General features: G+C 43.0%; 1 protein-coding gene across 6 annotated transcripts in view; it reads left to right on the top strand.

Moving 5' to 3' along the window:
* The window catches only part of ELOVL5 (ELOVL fatty acid elongase 5), a 74,558-nt gene that overhangs the window by 35,036 nt on the left and 21,820 nt on the right, over positions 1-17,702 (top strand). For 3 of the 6 annotated variants that reach the window (XM_042986567.1, XM_042986565.1, XM_042986563.1), the window contains exons 2-3: positions 12,274-12,339; positions 15,387-15,574. In XM_042986567.1, coding sequence (XP_042842501.1) covers positions 12,282-12,339; positions 15,387-15,574 — 246 coding nt within the window. In that variant the 5' untranslated portion in view covers positions 12,274-12,281. Of the gene's footprint in view, positions 1-5,046; positions 5,385-9,854; positions 9,861-12,273; positions 12,340-12,832; positions 12,934-15,386; positions 15,575-17,702 lie in introns of those variants that run through there. The other 3 variants (XM_042986562.1, XM_042986564.1, XM_042986566.1) reach the window with 3 other exon arrangements.

Below are 17,702 nucleotides of genomic sequence, written 5' to 3'. Positions count from 1 at the left end.
GACTCACTCAGGTGGTCATCAGCAGAGGGCCTCAGTTCTTGCCATGCTGGCCTCCCCCATAGGACTGCTCACAGCATGTAGCTGGCTCTTTCCAGGGCTAGTGATCTGAAAAAGAGACAGAGAAACACAGGGACTGACAATTATGGAAGTTATGGTGATTTTAAAAGCCTAATCCAAGAAGGGTCATGCCATCCCTTTTGCTGTTTTCTGTTGGTCGTGCACAGAACCCTTGTTCACTGTGGGAGTGGATTGTTTGGGGGTGGACATCTTAAAGGCCGCCCTTTCACAGATACCACATTCACTGTAAGGAACCTTGACCGTCTAAATTTGTTTTTTTTTTTAACATTCATTTATTGTTTTATTGTTGAGAGACAGAGACAGAGTACGAGCAGGGGAGGGGCAGAGAAAGACACAAAATCCAAAGCAGGCTCCAGGCTCTGAGCTGTCAGCACAGAGCATGACGTGAGGCTTGAACCCACAAACCGTAAGACCATGGCCTGAGCTGAAATCGGATACTTTACCAACTCAGGCACCCAGGAACCTTGACCATCTAATCCAGATAATGAAACCAGTAAGAAATGGCTCCGTTTCGGGGCACCTGGGTGGCTCAGTTGGTTAAGTGTCTGACTTCAGCTCAGGTCATGATCTTGCAGTTTGTGAGTTCAAGCCCCGCATCAGGCTCTGTGCTGACAGCTCAGAGCCTGGAGCCTGCTTTGGATTCTGTGTCTCCCTCACTCTCTGCCCCTCCACCATTCACGCCCTGTCTCTCTCTCTCTCAAAAATAAACAAACACTTAAAAAAAAAAAAAGAAAGAAAGAAAAGGCTCAGTTTAGGACTGATGGTAACAGGGTCCAAGCCAGAGCCTACATACCAGCCAGTGTCTACATTCTAACGGTTGCCCACTTCGTCTCCTTCCAAGGAAGACACACAATTGGCTGTGGCCAAGTAAGTATGTACCATGATTTCTGGTGGTGGCACCCATTCAGTGGCATCACACATTGCCTACTCCAATCCAGTTAAACAAGTAGTTACTCAATTCCTTCTGTGTGCCAAGAACACCTGCTGGGGATTGTAGGGAGTGAGAGAGAAGTTTGCTGCCCTCATGGAGCTTTGCATACTTGGCCACCACTGATGCCTGGTTCAGGAGGTGGTGATAGGCATTAGGGCTCTTTCTTACTGACAGACATTCCAGAATGGGGAAAGAGAATTTAGAGTGATTTAATGCATGCTGGTTATATGTGATGTGTACTGTGTAACACAGTGTTTGAAAGATAAGAGAACTGATTTCTAACTTAATGGAGTTTTATTTCAGCTTGAGAGATGAGTTGAAATGATTTTTTGTTGTTGTGTTTTTCTGGTGGGTGGAGTTAGAGCAAACCGGGAATTGTAACAAAATTTGTTATGATGAAAAATAGTTCGTCCTTGAGACCACAGTCCTTGTCTAGACTCTGTTGGTGTAATGCAATATATGGATACTGTCTGGGTGACAGAAGTTGAAGAACTACAGGGGATTTACTAGCGTTCACAAGCCCAATTGATTGAGATAGATATATATAACAGTGGTTCCCAAAGAAGGCTGTTCATCTTAATTACCTCAGTAACTTTTCAAAAAGACAAATTTCTCAGTCTCTAGACTATTGAATCAGAATTTCTAAGAGTGGGTGCCAGACATTTCTAGGGGTGGGACCATAGCATTGTATTTTTTAAAGCTCCTAGGTGATTCTCAGATGCACACGAATTTGAGAACTCTGATAAGAAACTCTAAAAGGCAAGAAGGCATTCATTCACTCATTCATTCATGGTTTCAACCAGTAATCAGCCATCTGTCGGGCATTGATCCAGGAGGCTCTTTGGAGATAACAAATGGGAACATCAGAAGGTTGCCCTTGAAGAGCTTAACGCTTAATTAGGATTGTGAACAAATGAACAGATAATTACAGTATAACTGATAATCACATCATTTAAAATATAAGCCTATAATTTTATCACTGATTGAGATATAGTGGAAGTGGTGATGGGCACATGAAAAGGAGGCAAGGAGAATTTTGCTGCTCTCTTTTCCATCATCTTCCCATCTAGGGAAGATGTCTGGGGCCTCTGTTACTAAGCATCATAGGTGAGGTTTTTTAACTTGATGATGTTGTTTAAAAGAAAGTTAATCGGGGTGCCTGGGTGGCTCAGTCAGTTAAGTGTCCCACTCACGAGTTCGAGCCCCACTTTTGGCTCTGCGCTGACAGCACAGAGCCTACTTGGGATTCTCTCTCTGACACTCCCCTGCACTTGTTCTTGTGAATGTGTGTTCTCTCTCTCTCTCTCTGTCTCTCAAAAATAAATAAATTTTTGAAAAAAACAAAAGTTAATTATCTCATGGATATGAACTCAGACAATCTTTATACATATTGTCACCATCCTTTTAATAAGCATATGAAAATGCTTCTGTGAAAGTTTACATGGGCTGTGTTAAGAGCAATAGATCATAGCGTAGGAAAACTGGCTTCACATTTTGTCTCCACCCAAGCCCTGTGACCTTTGTCAACTCAGCTACCTCCCCAGTTGTAATAAATTAATAAATTCATAGGGCATCTTCCACATGCTAGTTGCTGGGAATACAAAAAAGGCGTCTCAGATACAGACGGCCTTTCACTCTGTACTGAAGATGGTATGAACTCCGATCTTCTCTTCCACTCACAGAGGAGTCTATGACAACGTCCCCTTTACATTCCGGAGAGATTTACCTAGAGTCTCTTAAAAATCTCCATATTCATAAGTGTCATTATGGCATGTGATCCGTCCAAAATATAGAATATCAGAGCTGTGAGCGGTGGATATGAGCATGTTTTGTTGCCCATGACCTTTGTGGGGAACTCCGATTATGACTTAGCAAAACTTTCATAAATACTGAGTGTGAAGTTGGCCAATGCCAAGGGCTTTTGTAATGATGATAATAACACATATATATGCAACATGTATTGTGTGCCATGCACTCACTATTCCAAGTATTTGACATGTATTGATTTATTTAATCGTTTGAGGAATGTACTGTAATTATATTTATTTTACAAAGGCATGCGTGAAAGGGTGAGTCCCTTGCCCAAGCTCACATGGCTAGTAAATGGTGGAGCAGGGATTTGAACCCAGGTTGTGTGACTCCAGAGCATGTGCTCCTAACCACTGCTTCCCCAAAATGATTGACTCACACCATCTAGTACTATGCGTTTCAAGAAGATAGGGTCACGTCTGTATTGGTCACTGTTGCTTCAGTGTGCTGTGTGGCACATGGTAGGCATTTGTTAACTCAGATGACTGGTAGAGTGAAGACCAGTCCTGTGAGAATTTTTGGGAGTGCAGAAATAAAACCAGTCATGGGGTTGACCCAATCCCTGCACTTGATCTTTTTTGCCTTGGTCTCTCACTTGCAGCCTTATGGGGATTAATTATTTATTGTCAGCAAGACCGTGAGAGCAGAATTCTGAGCCATCTGCAGCCATCTGGCCTTCATCCACCTGCAAGGAGTATTCTCTGTGTACATTAGCATGGTCTTTTTCCCAATGACCGTGTGCTTCACCCAAGTAGAAGTCATCACCAGTTCTTAATTTTGGTGTTAAGTGAGGATGAAGTTGTCATCTTTAAGGTAATAGAATTCTACAAGAGTAATTTTTTTTTCCAGTGAACCCCTCTCCAAACACTTGTTGGGTAAATGGGTTGGTTTGTGGGGCCCTTTCCTCCCCCTCCTGAGAACTGGGGGGGGGGGGGGGGAGGAACTTTGAACTTGGTGGCACAATCTTTTCTTTAGCTATAGATAAGAATTCCCCTAGAGAAAAGTTGGAAGGTTATGTTACTCTCCCTCTTCACACTGCTGAAAAATGTATCTACATCTGAATTCTCAGATTGAGTATATTTTTGTATTGCCTTCCAAAATTAGAAAAACCCATCTCTCTCTCTGAAGAAATTCCTTCTGCTGTTTAAGGGTGTGTGTGTTAATCATTGTGGTATTTTGTTATTGTTTGTTTCACACCTTATGAGGAGAACATCTCTGTCAGAGCTCCACATCCCTAGCACGGAAGAGCTCTTCTCTGGGGAACACCTTCTACAACTAGGACTTAGTCCGTGTTTTAGGAAGCTGTTATTGTGGGTTAGTGTGTGCCACTGCTTGATGCTGTCTTCCCTCTGTTTTATTTTGTAATAGAAGGTTTATCTCCTCATTTAGGTATCACCAATAGATAATCATTGCACACATAGAACAAACTGGCGTACTTGCCCTTTGAGGGATGTGGGCTTTACCTGAGGAAGTGCAGAGTATGTTCCGTAATACCTGGAAACATAAGTATCCAAGTTGAAGTTTGCTGTTTGCTAAATGAGTTGTCAAGACAGCAAAGCTGTAAGAGGTCAATGGGAGAGCCTTTGTAACACCTGATCTGGGCCTTAGAGAGGGGTTGGAAGTGAAGACCAGGGAGAGCAGAGAGAAAGACCCATAGATGATTGATTCACTGGAGGGCAAAGCCACCAGAGTGACTCTGCTCCTTTGGAAGACTGTCCTTCTCCCACAGTGGCGAAAATAGTACCTCTTAAGTAACTGGTGGCAACCAAGGATGGGGAGATGGGCACTTCTCTTTTAACCTGTCTGATCTTACCCATGTACTAAGGAAACCTGATTATTGCAATATTTAAAATCCACCCCTCCCCAAATTAAACATACCAGAATGAAGCTGTTCAGCTTTCTTTAGCCATGTGGCTAACCTGAAGCAGTCCTTTGTGGTGCATATCAGCGCCCGAATTTGGCAGTTATTTATCTGAAGCTCCAAATAGAACTGTGTTTTCTGTACATGTATGATAAGACACATGCTTGTGTCAGAGCGTTAACAAGAGTTTCATATTTTATATTTTAATGTTAACATTTCTGAGCAAGGTATGGCTCATGTTCCTCCTCTCATTCTGGACCTGATTTTCTCCAACCTAGAGAAACCTTTTTACGTTCCGGAAACAGTGTTGTGACTACCAAATTAAAGCACTATTTGATTTTTCGTGTTATTGGCAGCCAACCTGAAGAATGTTCCCATGCCTGCTTAATGCACGTTGACTGTTAAAGAGATGAATGGGTAGGAGAAGAAAAAACGGAGGGAAATTTCATCCTGAACCCTTACAGCTCATCAGCTCCAATGACTCATTTTTAGATGAACTGTGACAATTCAAAAAATAAATACAACAGGATATGATGGAAGTTATGCTAAACAGTAGTTAAACGTCTGCAGTAAACACATTTTTAAGCCAAAAACAATGTGACTCGAATGATACCACAGGAAAAGGAGTTTTCACAGCAAGCTGCCTGCTACCATTGCCTTAGCAGCAAGAAAAGCCAAGACTTGACTCTGAAGATTTTTCCTGCTGTGAGTTTAGGAAATTAACTTTCTTTACTATCATCATTTTTTTAAAAACCTTGTCTTTTAAGACCAATTTGCCCTAAGATCTTAGTACTTTACAGTTGGTGATCAGCCTTCCCGCTTCCTCCTGCTCCAGAGGTAAACAGCCAACATGATTCATGTTTGCATTCTCTCTCTTTTTTTTTTTTTTTTTTAAACATTGATTTATTTTTCAGAGAGCACGAGCAGGGGAGAGGCAGAGAGAGGGAGACACAGAATCTGAAGCAGGCTCCAGGCTCCAAGCTGTTAGCACAGAGCCCAGCACAGGGCTCGAACTCACAAGCTGTGAGACCATGACCTGAGCCGAAGTTAGCTGCCTAACCAACCAAGCCACCCAGGCGCCCCAGCGTTTGCATTCTTATCAAAACCAAAAGCTCATCTTGAGAACTGTGATGGAAGCAACTTTCTACACTGTCCCTCATTTACCCCAGCACCCTTTTGTTGTCACACACACCTCCATTCTGTCACATTTTGTTGCCCCTCTTGGGACCAAATAGAGAGAGGGGCACACTGATTTGCTTAAAGCTTATTTTGATGTCTTTTTTTTTTTTTTTTCCCCCAAACAGGCCTCTAGCAAATTCTTTGATAATAGATCAAAGAGAACACTAATGCTTATTTAAACTCATGCAGGTGATTCACCTGGGCATAACCCCCTCATGGAGGGAGCTGACAGGTGGATTTTCCACATAAGCAGGGCTCTCTTTGGAGGATGCCGTTTTTGCCCTTTTTTTTTTGTTCTGCTTTCGTCAGTACATCCAGGCTTCTGCATTTTGTGCAGTGGTAGTTCCGATGTTTTCTCTTACATTCAGGCCTGAGGCTCACCTCAGTCCTAAAACTCTTAGTATATGTGGCAGAAACTTGCAGCAGGACACAGAGTTAATACTTGATTCAGATGCAGGTATGCTAAACTCTCTCACACCCTCTTATAATAATTTATGGAAAGTGACCAGCCTTGATTAATCAGTTTCCTTAGTGAGATCCTTACAGTGAGGCACAGTTATAATACAGTTGCATTGTTACCAAAGACATTCCAGAATTTGATAGTAGGAAGTGGCTTTCAACTCAGGGTGTCTTTTGGAAAATGTGCATAAAAGAGGAATAATTTAAAATCTAATTTACCTGCCTCTGTTTCCTACCCTTATCCCATATTTAATGTCCTTATTTTCTATGTGTGGCCTATGAACTGGTGAACACTTTGAATACTGTTTAGATTGGAATTTATTTTTAACAGATCCTGTTCCTCCCTATCGTGACCTGTAATTCTGGGAAGCCTTGTAGTTTGAGTGGGCATCAGAGACTTAGGGTTACAGAGGATGGGGAAGCGATGCTTGGCTTGATTTCAGTATGATCTGGTTCCTGAGAGGTGCTGACCATGCCCTTTTCCTGTCTGTGTGGGGAACCAGCCAGACCAAAGAATGGCTTATTCTTTTGCTTCATTTAGGACCCAAGCTCCTCTTCCATGGGCCCAGTGCCTGGGCTTGGCCCCTGGTAGTACAATTGTACGGAACAGCTGTGTTCCCACTTGGCCCAGCTTGCCCAAGCTGCTGGTAGGATGATTCAGGTTACTGAGAAGTGATGTCTCTGGCCCGTGGGTGGCTTGGATGACAGGGGACAAGCCGCAGACCTGGCAGTACGTTTGGATGTCTTGTGCAAAGTGGGTCATGCCATTCCCAGGATTCCAGATCACTAGCAAAGTGTCAGGGGTTTTGCAGGGCCCTTTGCCCCTCCTGTTCCTTTAGAAAAGTGCAAGACTGTCGAGGTGGGCCCACAGGCCACTCAGCAAGTGCCCAATTCACCCAGCAGGGTGCACCAGCCCAGCCTGGCAGTGAAGAATTCATTTGCTGAGACCTTTTGTACTGTTCCCGTGGCACGGCAGATAGGCTCAGCAAGGGAGATGAGGAGAAAAAGGGCATGGTGCTGGCAGGCAGGCTGCAGCCAGGAGGATGAGGGGACGGTGGCAGCGAGAGCAATTAAGGTTTGGCATCTTCTCTTCTCCGCCTTTGGGGCACATGCTCTCTGCAAGTTGTGCCATGTGGTTGCTTTCTGTGGACCAGCACTGAGTGAGCTCCGGGTGCCAGGCGTGGAGTGGGGGACAGAAGGCCTCCTTCACTGCTGTCATCCACTACCCCTGGCCTAGCCTGGGGCCTCTGAGCATGCCAGGCACCCGCTGGCCTTGGAGCCATTGCATCCTCCTGTCACTCTAACTGGAATGCCCTGTGCTTTGATGCTCTGTCCACCCGGGTGCCTGCCTGCTCTCTTGTCACTTTCTCTAACTACGTTTTCCAAAGTAGTTCGTGCTCCATGGTCCTACCCCCTTTCCCCTGCTATATGATGTTCTTGCTGATAGTCACTCTACATAACAGATTATCTGTACATGTGTATGCGTGTGTGTGTGTGTGTATTTCTCCGTCAGCCTGGAATTCTGTCTTGTTCCCTGCTCCATCCCTCAGGGCCTTCATGCCCGGCATGTAGTAGGCGCTTGGTAAGTGGACGGTGTGGGTGAGAAAAGTAACTATATGGTGCTGGGGGATGCTGGATGCGTGGTTGGCTGGACAGAACCGGAGCTTACGCTGAGTCAACAATGAAAGTAAACCTTGGGCGACTGTCTCTTGGTAACCTGTGAAAATAACAAACAACCGTGTCTACGGTATGTGTCCGGCTGTGGGCGTGGTGGGGGAGAGTTTGGGGGAAACATTTAACGCGTCAAGAGTCCAGCCCAGAATTGGGCCTGTGGTTCACAGCCAGGACTCTGCTGACTGAGGACCTGTGTGCCAGGCGCCTCCTCTGCCCTTCCTTTCTCCCCCTTCACTGTAGACGTTTCAGGAGTAATGCACCACTCTCTTGTTACTCCCCATGTGTGTCCTTTCGGAGAGGTTTGGCTGGCTGCTTCGTATGTTCCTAAATTTGACTGGGAGAAGTTCTGCCAACCTAAGACAAGAATTCCCAAGCTAAGAAGAAATGCAGTCTAAGAACAGATGTGCTGTTTGTGAGAAAATCACCTCTTGTGTGTGCTTTTTTAAGGACGTTTCATCTTAGAAAGACAGAAGAGTGCTCCTGTGCCTGCCAGCTTCTGAGGGGTTTCTGTGCAGCATGGGTTTAGCCTGGGATTACTCAGGACAGATGGCTTGTGACAGAATTCTTTAATATCTCCAAATACTAAATTTCACAGTTTCTTCTGGTAACCTGCTGCTGGCTTCCATATTCTTGGACTGAAACTTTACCTTATGTTTAGTCAAGCTGCTTTTCTGTTGCTGTGACAGTAGCCTGGATTGTCACATTGAACTACGTGCTAGGCATTGGTCTTAGGACGATAGGTCATTCTACGATTTTCTCCAAGACCGCTGATGTCCCCACCCCACCCCCCACCCCCCACCCCCTACCCCCTGCCAACCCCTTCCCACGGATCTGTTTCCAATCGTTTTTAACATTTTTTCCTTCTTCCTTCTTATGTTGTTCTTGTATCCTTATGTTTAAAAAAGGTGGGGTGTGCCTGGGTGGCTCAGTGTCCGACTTTGGCTCAGGTCATGATCTTGCAGTCCATGAGTTCAAGCCCCACATCAGGCTCTGTGCTGACAGCTTGGAGCCTGGGTCCTGCTTCAGATTCTGTGTCTCCTTCTCTCTCTGCCCCTCTCCCACTCATGCTCTGTCTGTCTCTCTCTCTCTCTCAAAAAATAAACATTAAAAAAGAAAAAGTGGCTACAGCCCCTCTGAAAGTCCTCTTGGTTAAAATTTAGAATTATTCCCTTACTGCTTTTGTCAGGTAGTTTCCTAATGTTAGATCCCAGAATACTGTTACTTGAGTGTTATCTTCATGGCTTGCTATTAAGTATGCAACTTGTTTTAGTATGCATTATTCTAACATCTACTCATTTGCTACATGAGTTTTGGTCTTGGTTTATAGCATCTGGCTTCTTCCTGCACCACGAATGTCTAGTTTGTTCTGCGTGTCTAGGTATGCTCCTTTGTGTCTGTTCCTATCCCTCGTACATAGTAAGTGCTTGATAATTTGTGTATCTGATTAGTACGTTCATTTTAGCCTTGTCTTCCCTGTTCAGACAATGCCTCACACTGACCAGCTCCTCTCTCATGTGATGTTATCAACGTACCCACCTTCCATTGCTGTCCCCATAGGGGGTGTTAGGACTTGAAGGGGACATTGTGGGTGGGTTTCATGATGACTGGGGGCTCACTGATAGTATTGAGTACACAGGGATCAGGGATGGAAGGCCAGCAGTGCCCCTCCTGAGAAGTGCCAATGGCCACAGATGGTTGGCAGTATTCATTATGGAGTTGAACCTATTGCAGACATACAGTAGGAGACCTTTATTGAGGGCTCACTGCATGCCTGGCACTGCTCTCAAGGTCTTACGTATATTAAGTCATTTGATTTTCTTAACCTTTGAGACAATTACTTTACATTTCCCCCCATTTTATAGATAGGAGGTTAAATAACTTGTCCAAAGTTACATTGCTAATAGGTGGAAAAATGGGTTTCAAACCCAAGCTGTGTGATGAAGAGCCCAGCACTGGGCCACCTAATCACCTGCTAACCTATTACACCTCTGTACCTGCTCTCAGCCCCTTTGTGTTTAATACCTGAGTTTTATATGTGTAATGAGCTCCATTATAAGCTATATACCCATTAAGTAATAGCCGGATGTAGATTTCAAACTGTTGTGGAAGAGGTGGGTTTGTCCCCAGTGGGCAGCTTATCCATCAGTAATTCATCCAGTAGTCATGGTGTTCACCACCTCGTTCCTCCTTGTGCTTGTTTGCTCTGATCGGAGGCAAAGGGGACGGTCCACAATCCATCACAGTTGAAGCTAACTATATTAGAGTGATTTTGGTTACACAAAAACATGATGTTTGTCTTCTAAAACTTACATATTTTAGATGATTTCCAGTAGATGATGAAAAATAATTGGATATGGTTAATTTATTTTTTAACTGCAGGACTTTTAATAGATAAAGCAATTATTTGTTTTTGAGAGAGAGAGAGCACAAGTGGGGGAGGGGCAGAGAGAGAGGGAGACACAGAATCCCAAGCAGGCTCCAGGCTCTGAGCTGTCAGCACAGAGCCCATGTGGAGCTCGAACTCATGAACTGTGAGATCATGACCTGAGCTGAAGTTGGGTACTTGGCTGAAGGAGCCACCCAGCCACCCCTCTCAAGATTTTTTAGAATTATCTATCCCCCAAAGAGGTTCCATCTGGGAGAGGAAGATGACTCAGGACCAGAATGGTCTTAGGAATATAGTATGTTAAAAAGCTGCCTAATTTCTGAGTTTCAGAAGGGACCTAGTACTGTGATTGTATACTTATTAAGGGACCTAATTGTTGACACTTCGACATGTGGGAGTTGGTGGCTTCATGGTTTCCAGCCATGGGTTGAGAGAGTCAGTATGTTCCCTGCTCACCCTCACCCCCACCCTGGGGGGCAGGACAGATGTCAGAACAGAACCTGGTAACTACTACTTCTAAGTGTTCTTGCTGGTTCTACCTGTCTCTTTCTCACTCCCGGCTGGATTTTCTGTCTCGCTGCTGGCTGGACTGACTCAGTTGTAACTACTAGAGTCCATGGATAAATCATCAAAGAATATGTATACTTCAGTGCCATAAGCCAAAGAAGAGAAGTATCATTAAGTTATTGACAGCTTACTTAGTTAATAAAACCAATTTTGCCTTTGCCCTTTGCAGGTAAAATATTTGTGGTTATTTCTGTAAGAGTAGTGACCAGGAAAATTGAAAATGTATGCCTTCTAACTTTAATGTAGAAAATCTAGTCAATATACATGTGAAAAGATGCTTAGCTATACTATAAATGGAAATCTTAAATGGAGGGGTTGGAGGGAGCTATAAAGTCTTAGAAGATGAAGGTAGACGTGTAACTACTGGTAGGAGACCGTATCTCCAAGATGTTTCAAGTGAAGGCAAGCAGGTAGTATGTACTCCCCTTGATATAACATTGTTTTCCGTGTAATTTTTTTTTACTGTGACCTCCACAGCAAGAGTATATTTTATATTACAACAGAGTACATAGTACTTATACATCATCATACTAATGTAATACAGTAACACTGAAGACAGGAAAATATTCATTCTCACTAGGGGCAAAGCAGTCTTGGTTATTATTTCTATTATTACTAATAAAATTATTAATGCTAAGGTGACCTGTCATCTATTAATGGATTGAAATCCACAATTGTAAAAACACCCATTTGGCATCACTCCTTTTGTGCTCAGAAGAGAAAAATCTCTAGAGGTATGTCCAAAAGTTACCATTAGGTTCCTTTGAAAAGTGGGGCTTTGGGATTGTGGTTGGAGCAAAGCGATGAAATTTTTTTTACCGTCTCTTTTCATTTTTAATATTTGAATTTTTTATCATGGACATGAAGTATTTTTAAATAGTAATTGATGCAAATAGCAAATCTCTGTACTGTGGCCTTCCTTTCCTAACATGGCTCTTCCCATCTTGGCTACAGTCTTTCCTCAAGCTTTGGTTCTTGCCCAGATGGGATTGTCTCCCGTCTGCCACCTTTTTCAGCCCGGTTCCACTTTTTTCCCTACTGAGATTCCAGCTTCACGGGAAGCATTTTTATGGAACTGCGAAAAGAAGTTCAGAAAACTGGCACTTCATTTATAACGTGAATTCACGAGATTCTGTCTTTACTTTTGATTTCCAAATTAGACCTAGCACACAAGTTACTTTGGGAATTCAAAAAAAAAAAAAAAAGTTTGAACATAACCTTGTCCATAGCACAGCTTTGAAAAGAATTTGTTCTTGTTCTTTTATGAAAAAAACACTGTATAAAAAGCATTTTGAGTAGAGATTAATCAATGTCTGTTTTTCTTAATAGGTTTTAAAATGGAAAATTTTGATGCATCACTTAGTACCTATTTCAAGGCATTGCTAGGCCCCCGAGGTAAGGTGGTTTTTGGTTTTGCTCCCCTCCCTTTAGAGACACTTATAAATATTGCATGAAGAGATTCTAGAAAACATTAGCGTCTTCTGTGATAAGACCAGTGCTTTGTCCTGGATAACAAGGGGCTTGGAGAAGTCCTGTGACACTCTTGAAGCAGTGCAGTGTCCCCTGTGACACAGCTGCTGTGACCCTCTGGTGACGTTAGCTGGAGATCATATTGTGCTGGAAAGCTTGTAGCCTGAGAATGCTGCACATTTCACCATTATTGGTGCTGGGTTTTCCTCAGTTCTGAGTATCCAGCTGAAACTGGTTTCCAAAATGCACTGCTGTGGTGGTTTAAAACTCTTCCCCTTTTATAATTTTCAGGGCTTATTGTCCTTTCACGTTGTGTCACATCAGTGGATAAATAGATACACCTGATCTCACTTTTTATGCTTAATCGTTTTGTTTCCTTTTAGGAAGTAAATCGGCTCCATGTTGCTTTTTTTGAACGTCATCTGTCATGTCTCTTGATGTGTCTATAAAGAAGGAACTTTATAGGTTTACAGAAAGAGTCATTAAAAAACTGCAAGAAGCTTTTAAACAAATGAAAAGGTTGTCAGTTTCATTTACGATTTTTAAAGTACAAAAGAAAACAAAAGAAACTGCATTTCTTAGTATGGTAGAGTTAAAACATGAGGGTGTGGAGAAACAGTAATTGATAAGACCTCTTTGGAGGGTAGTTGTGTCTTCCATTGAAATCAAAAAGCACATGCCTTTCGACTCTGCTATTTGACTCCTAAGACTTGATCCTATAGCTAATCTTGATCATTATTGCAAAGATGTGAATAAGGATACTCCTTTATAGCATTGCTTGTAAAGATTGGAAATAATCTGCATGCCCATCAGTAGGGGAACTGATTCAGTAAGTTAGCGTACAGCCAAATGAGCAAAACCAAATTAGATCATTTTTTTATGTGTTCTTGGGTTGAGATAATGCCTTATTTCAGCTTCATAGAACAAAAAAAGTCCAACTTTAAATGGCTGAAACAGTAACAAAAATGATCCGTTTACATTATCAAGATTGAGCAACTCCTGAGTTATTTCAGGGACCTAGCACACTTGTTCTTGTCATTTTCTACTTCACAGTCTCAGTATATCAGTAGTTCTGCCCTTGGAAAAATCCTTCCACCTTTCATGGTTACTGGATGACCACAGCAGCTCCAGGCAGCACCTACGGAGGAGGAGGGAAAAATCTGTTCATTTGCATGCCTTTAAGAAGGAAACTCTTCACCAGGGCCTTTCACCCAGCTGTCATCTCCTCAAAGCTCAGTGGCCACAATTGCTTCACATGCCGTTGTCTGAACAAGTCACCAGAGAGTGGGCAAGGACTGCCATGGTTGGCTAGATCCCTAAAGATTTACTGCCTGGGGGCACTGTTGGGGCAGCCAGCCGCTCTGGCAGCACTTGGCAGTATGGATGGAGGCTGGATACTTGCAGATACGGCCTTACAAGATTTTAAAAGCAAGGTGTAAAAAAATAAAATAAGATGTAAGATAGAACATCAAATAAAAGGAAATGAGAGGGTTTTGTGTGTACATTTATTGCGTTTGTGATATGTATGTACACACAAGCACATGTAACTGTCTAATGTTAGTTGCTGTGTGGGAACTTGCTTTCTCACAGTTGACAACCAGGGCCTAGAGCTGAGAACAAAAGGTGCTACGAATCTCCTCCTTAAGTTCACTGTGGCCAGCCACCTCCCTGAAGGACTTCTAAGAACTACCAGTTCAGCAGAACTGTGGTAACCCCCTCTACCACCTTAGCATAAGTATCGGGGAGAGGGTGGAGGGCATCTCCTCTTAAGCCAAGAGAGGAGCACTACAGAGAAACCCAGGGAGAATTTAGAATGTCTCTAAGAAAGGAGATTGACAGTCCATTCCCCAAATGGATGGGTGCTTTTCCTGCAAGATCAAGAGAAAAAGCATTGGAGAATGTAGCAAGATGGTCCAGTCAGGAGGTCCAAGAAGGAACAGAGACTTTCCCCACTAGATGCTGCTTCTCTGAAGCTGCAGAAGGCGAAAACTGCATGCGCCTCTGAGCTCCAGAGTGAGTGGCCTTAGAGGGTAGATCAGATTGAGGAGCAATAGGTTTTGGGGGCTCATCAAAGTAGCATGCAGACGGGAACATGCTGCGGAAGTGGCTTCCTGGGAGTCAGCCACAGGCAGAAGTTGACTCTTGCAGGGGACAGGTTAACGCCTAGGGGGTCTGGCTGCCAGAGAGTTTCTCCCCATCCAAGGAGAGGGCTGTCAGATTGCTGCTGGCAGCTCTGTGGAACTAATCTTCCTCCTCTCTGCCTAGGAAAAGGGTGGGGGAAGGGAGATCTGTCCTGCACATGTAGTGCCCCCTCCCCTGCCCCGAATCAGTGTAGGTCTTCCCTCTCAAGCTTCTGCTGCTCACATGGTTCCTTAAATAGTCACTTCACTGTCATTACTGCCTCATCTTTTTTTTTTTTCTTTAAAATTATTGTCCTCTCTGCTGTTGACCATTGCACTCATAGCAGATGCTGCCTTTCTAATCAGTAATTGTTGCTAAGCTAGATAAATAACATGTTTTCTCTGAGTCTGCACATGCTGGGCAGACTGGCAGACACTTGACTTAAGATGAGGACTTTGGAGTTCAAAGACTGCCATTTCTGGAGTTTCATTACCCTGTCTGTGCATCATTCAGCAGATCTGGTCCATAAATACAGTTAGTAGAAACTTTAGCTTTGTCCTTGCTTTCTTTAAGATGCTTTGGAAAGGATTTTTTTTAATGTTTTTATTTTATGTAGAAGCCATGCATGATATACATGTTATTATTCAGAACATGTAACAAAGAGCTTCACCTTATATGACAAATATTGAAAACTCCTGCTTCCTCTTCCAACTGCTTTGCTGGCATTAGGAGCTTGAGTATTGGATGACTGTTACAAAATTATGGGGAAAGATTTTTAATGTTTGAAAAAAGTTGTGGTTTTTTTATCTGCCTTATTAATCACTGTGTGTTTTCCTTTTATTATTTTCCAGATACCAGAGTAAAAGGATGGTTTCTTCTGGACAATTATATACCTACTTTTATCTGCTCTGTCATATACTTACTAATTGTATGGCTGGGACCAAAATACATGAAGAATAGGCAGCCATTCTCTTGCCGGGGAATTTTAGTGGTGTATAACCTTGGCCTCACATTGCTGTCTCTCTATATGTTCTGTGAGGTAGGTCTCTTAAATGTGTTCCAGTCACCATCCTGAATTGTGTTCCTAAATGAAGAAGGGCAGTGTGTCGGGGGTGGGATGGGTGCACCTGGAGGTCAAATACATGACTCCATTTTGAGTATGTTTTAAAATTGATTTTTCAAAATGCAAGAGTTGTTTGTACAAATACGCCTTTTAGAACATCTAAAATAGAAGCCTTTGCTATCGATTCTTTGGTTATGTTTCATATTCAGAATTAAATATTTTCAGAAATACTTTTACGCAAGCAGAGCAAAGAATGGCAAATGAACAAAATGTGAAAAAAACAGACCTGTGAACGTTTATTGTTGAGCATTTAATAAATGCAGGGTTCTTGTTTGGAGGTGGTGAGGAAGGAAGTGGGTGGCAGTTGTGTTCAGTGTGCTTTATGGTAAGTCAGCCTCTTGCCTGGTCTGATAACTGTAAATAGCTTTGAGATTTGACAAGTTATTTTTTTAGAAGCTAAGAAGAGAGGATAGTGAGATCTGCGTTTAGGATTTGAATGGTCTAAGTTTGGGCCAAGTTATTTTTTCTGTGTAACTGGGATGTTGAAAGCCATGTTTGATGATCTCAAAGGCTAGCATTGTAGCTGAAGTAAAAAGGAAAGAAACTGGAATCAAAACTTAGGTCCTCCCCCTTTCCCGCAGTTATGTAAAACAGCCTTCCAAGCCAAGCGGGGGAGGGAAGCTGCCCTCCAAGGGTAAGCTCGGCCTCTGTACATTTTTAGGGGAGGGGACTTCACCTTTCAGGCTTGCAACACAAATGCCTCACCACACAAAAGTGTCGCTGAATCTCTGGGTGGGGAATTAAGCCATACATAAACATTTGCAAGCACTTCCATTTAGCTTTTTAACCTTTTATGGTGGCTTTAATTCTCCATGGGATAGTAAAGAAGAAATAGGGGAGGTGAGGGAGGGGAGAAACCAGGATGAATCTTGAAATTAGTGTTTAGAGGAAAGCATGAACCCCCCCATCAGCCGCAGGCCTCTCCATCTCTGTCTGCATGTGGCCGTGTGCAAGAGCGTGTCTGGGTTCATACGCCAGTGTGAAACACTGTCTGATTGCGAGAGGTATTGATTGGACCTGGGCCAGGTCTGTGTCCTGTTCTCCCAGGTAGGTTTCAGAAGGCAGCGAAAGAGTTTATGATTAGAACGGTAGATGCTACTATCATTACTTTTATGCTTGGTACTCTGTGAAATGCTTACAACCTCCCTTTTTGCTTTTTTCTGTCCTGTTCTAGAATGAAGGCAGTTTAATTAGCCTCCAAGGTGGATATTGCAGGACTGGAGGCAGGGACAGTGCGCAGGAGTGTCTCCCGGGCCCAGCACTGTGCACATCTCTGTGTTTAAGGAACAAAAGTGCAGCAGGTTGTCAGGTTTTTCAGAGTGAACTGTTTACTTTCCCACAATTGATAGATGATACAGCTATTTCCTTAAGAAAGCTTTTATAGAGTTTATTATTATGCATAACAATATTCTAGACAAAAAAATATTTAAGTTTATTAAATCTTCTAGTGGTTAAGGATCTGCCTTTTCTGTTTCCCAAACCCTGGAGACAGAGCTATAACCTCATCATTTCACCTCTCTCAAACAGATAATTCTTGGGTAAAGAGGGGAAGCAAAGTGTTGTATAAATTGCTGCTGTATGCAGGTGACTGAACTTGGAAGGGTCGAGAAGCACCGTGGTAGGAAATACAGATTTTCCCTGACAGTTTGGTGAGGACTAGAGAAGACGTTGAGCAGTCTCAGCACTGGATAAAGAGGCTTAAGAAATATACAGTCGGAAAACAATTTTAACTCCTGATTTAGAGTGAGTACATTAAGCAGTAATAATAATAATTCCTTGGGGTGCCTGGGTGGCTCAGTTGGTTAAGTGTCCAACTTCAGCTTTGATCATGATCTCACAGCTCATGAGTTCGAGCCCCGTATCAGGCTATGTGCTGACAGCTCAGAACCTGGAGCCTGCTTCAGATTCTATGTCTCCCTCTCTGTTTCCCTCCCTGCTCATGCTCTGTCTCCTTCTCTCAAAAATTAATAAATGTTAAAAGAGATTTTAAAAAGTGTTTCAAAAAAAAAATTCCTTAAATCAAGTTTCTAAAAATAAACCCAAA

The sequence above is a fragment of the Panthera tigris genome, chromosome B2 (genome assembly GCF_018350195.1).
Source record: "Panthera tigris isolate Pti1 chromosome B2, P.tigris_Pti1_mat1.1, whole genome shotgun sequence".
Taxonomy (NCBI): Eukaryota; Metazoa; Chordata; class Mammalia; order Carnivora; family Felidae; genus Panthera; species Panthera tigris.
Note: the sequence above shows the minus strand (reverse complement) of the source record. Positions and strands in the feature narration are given on the sequence as shown.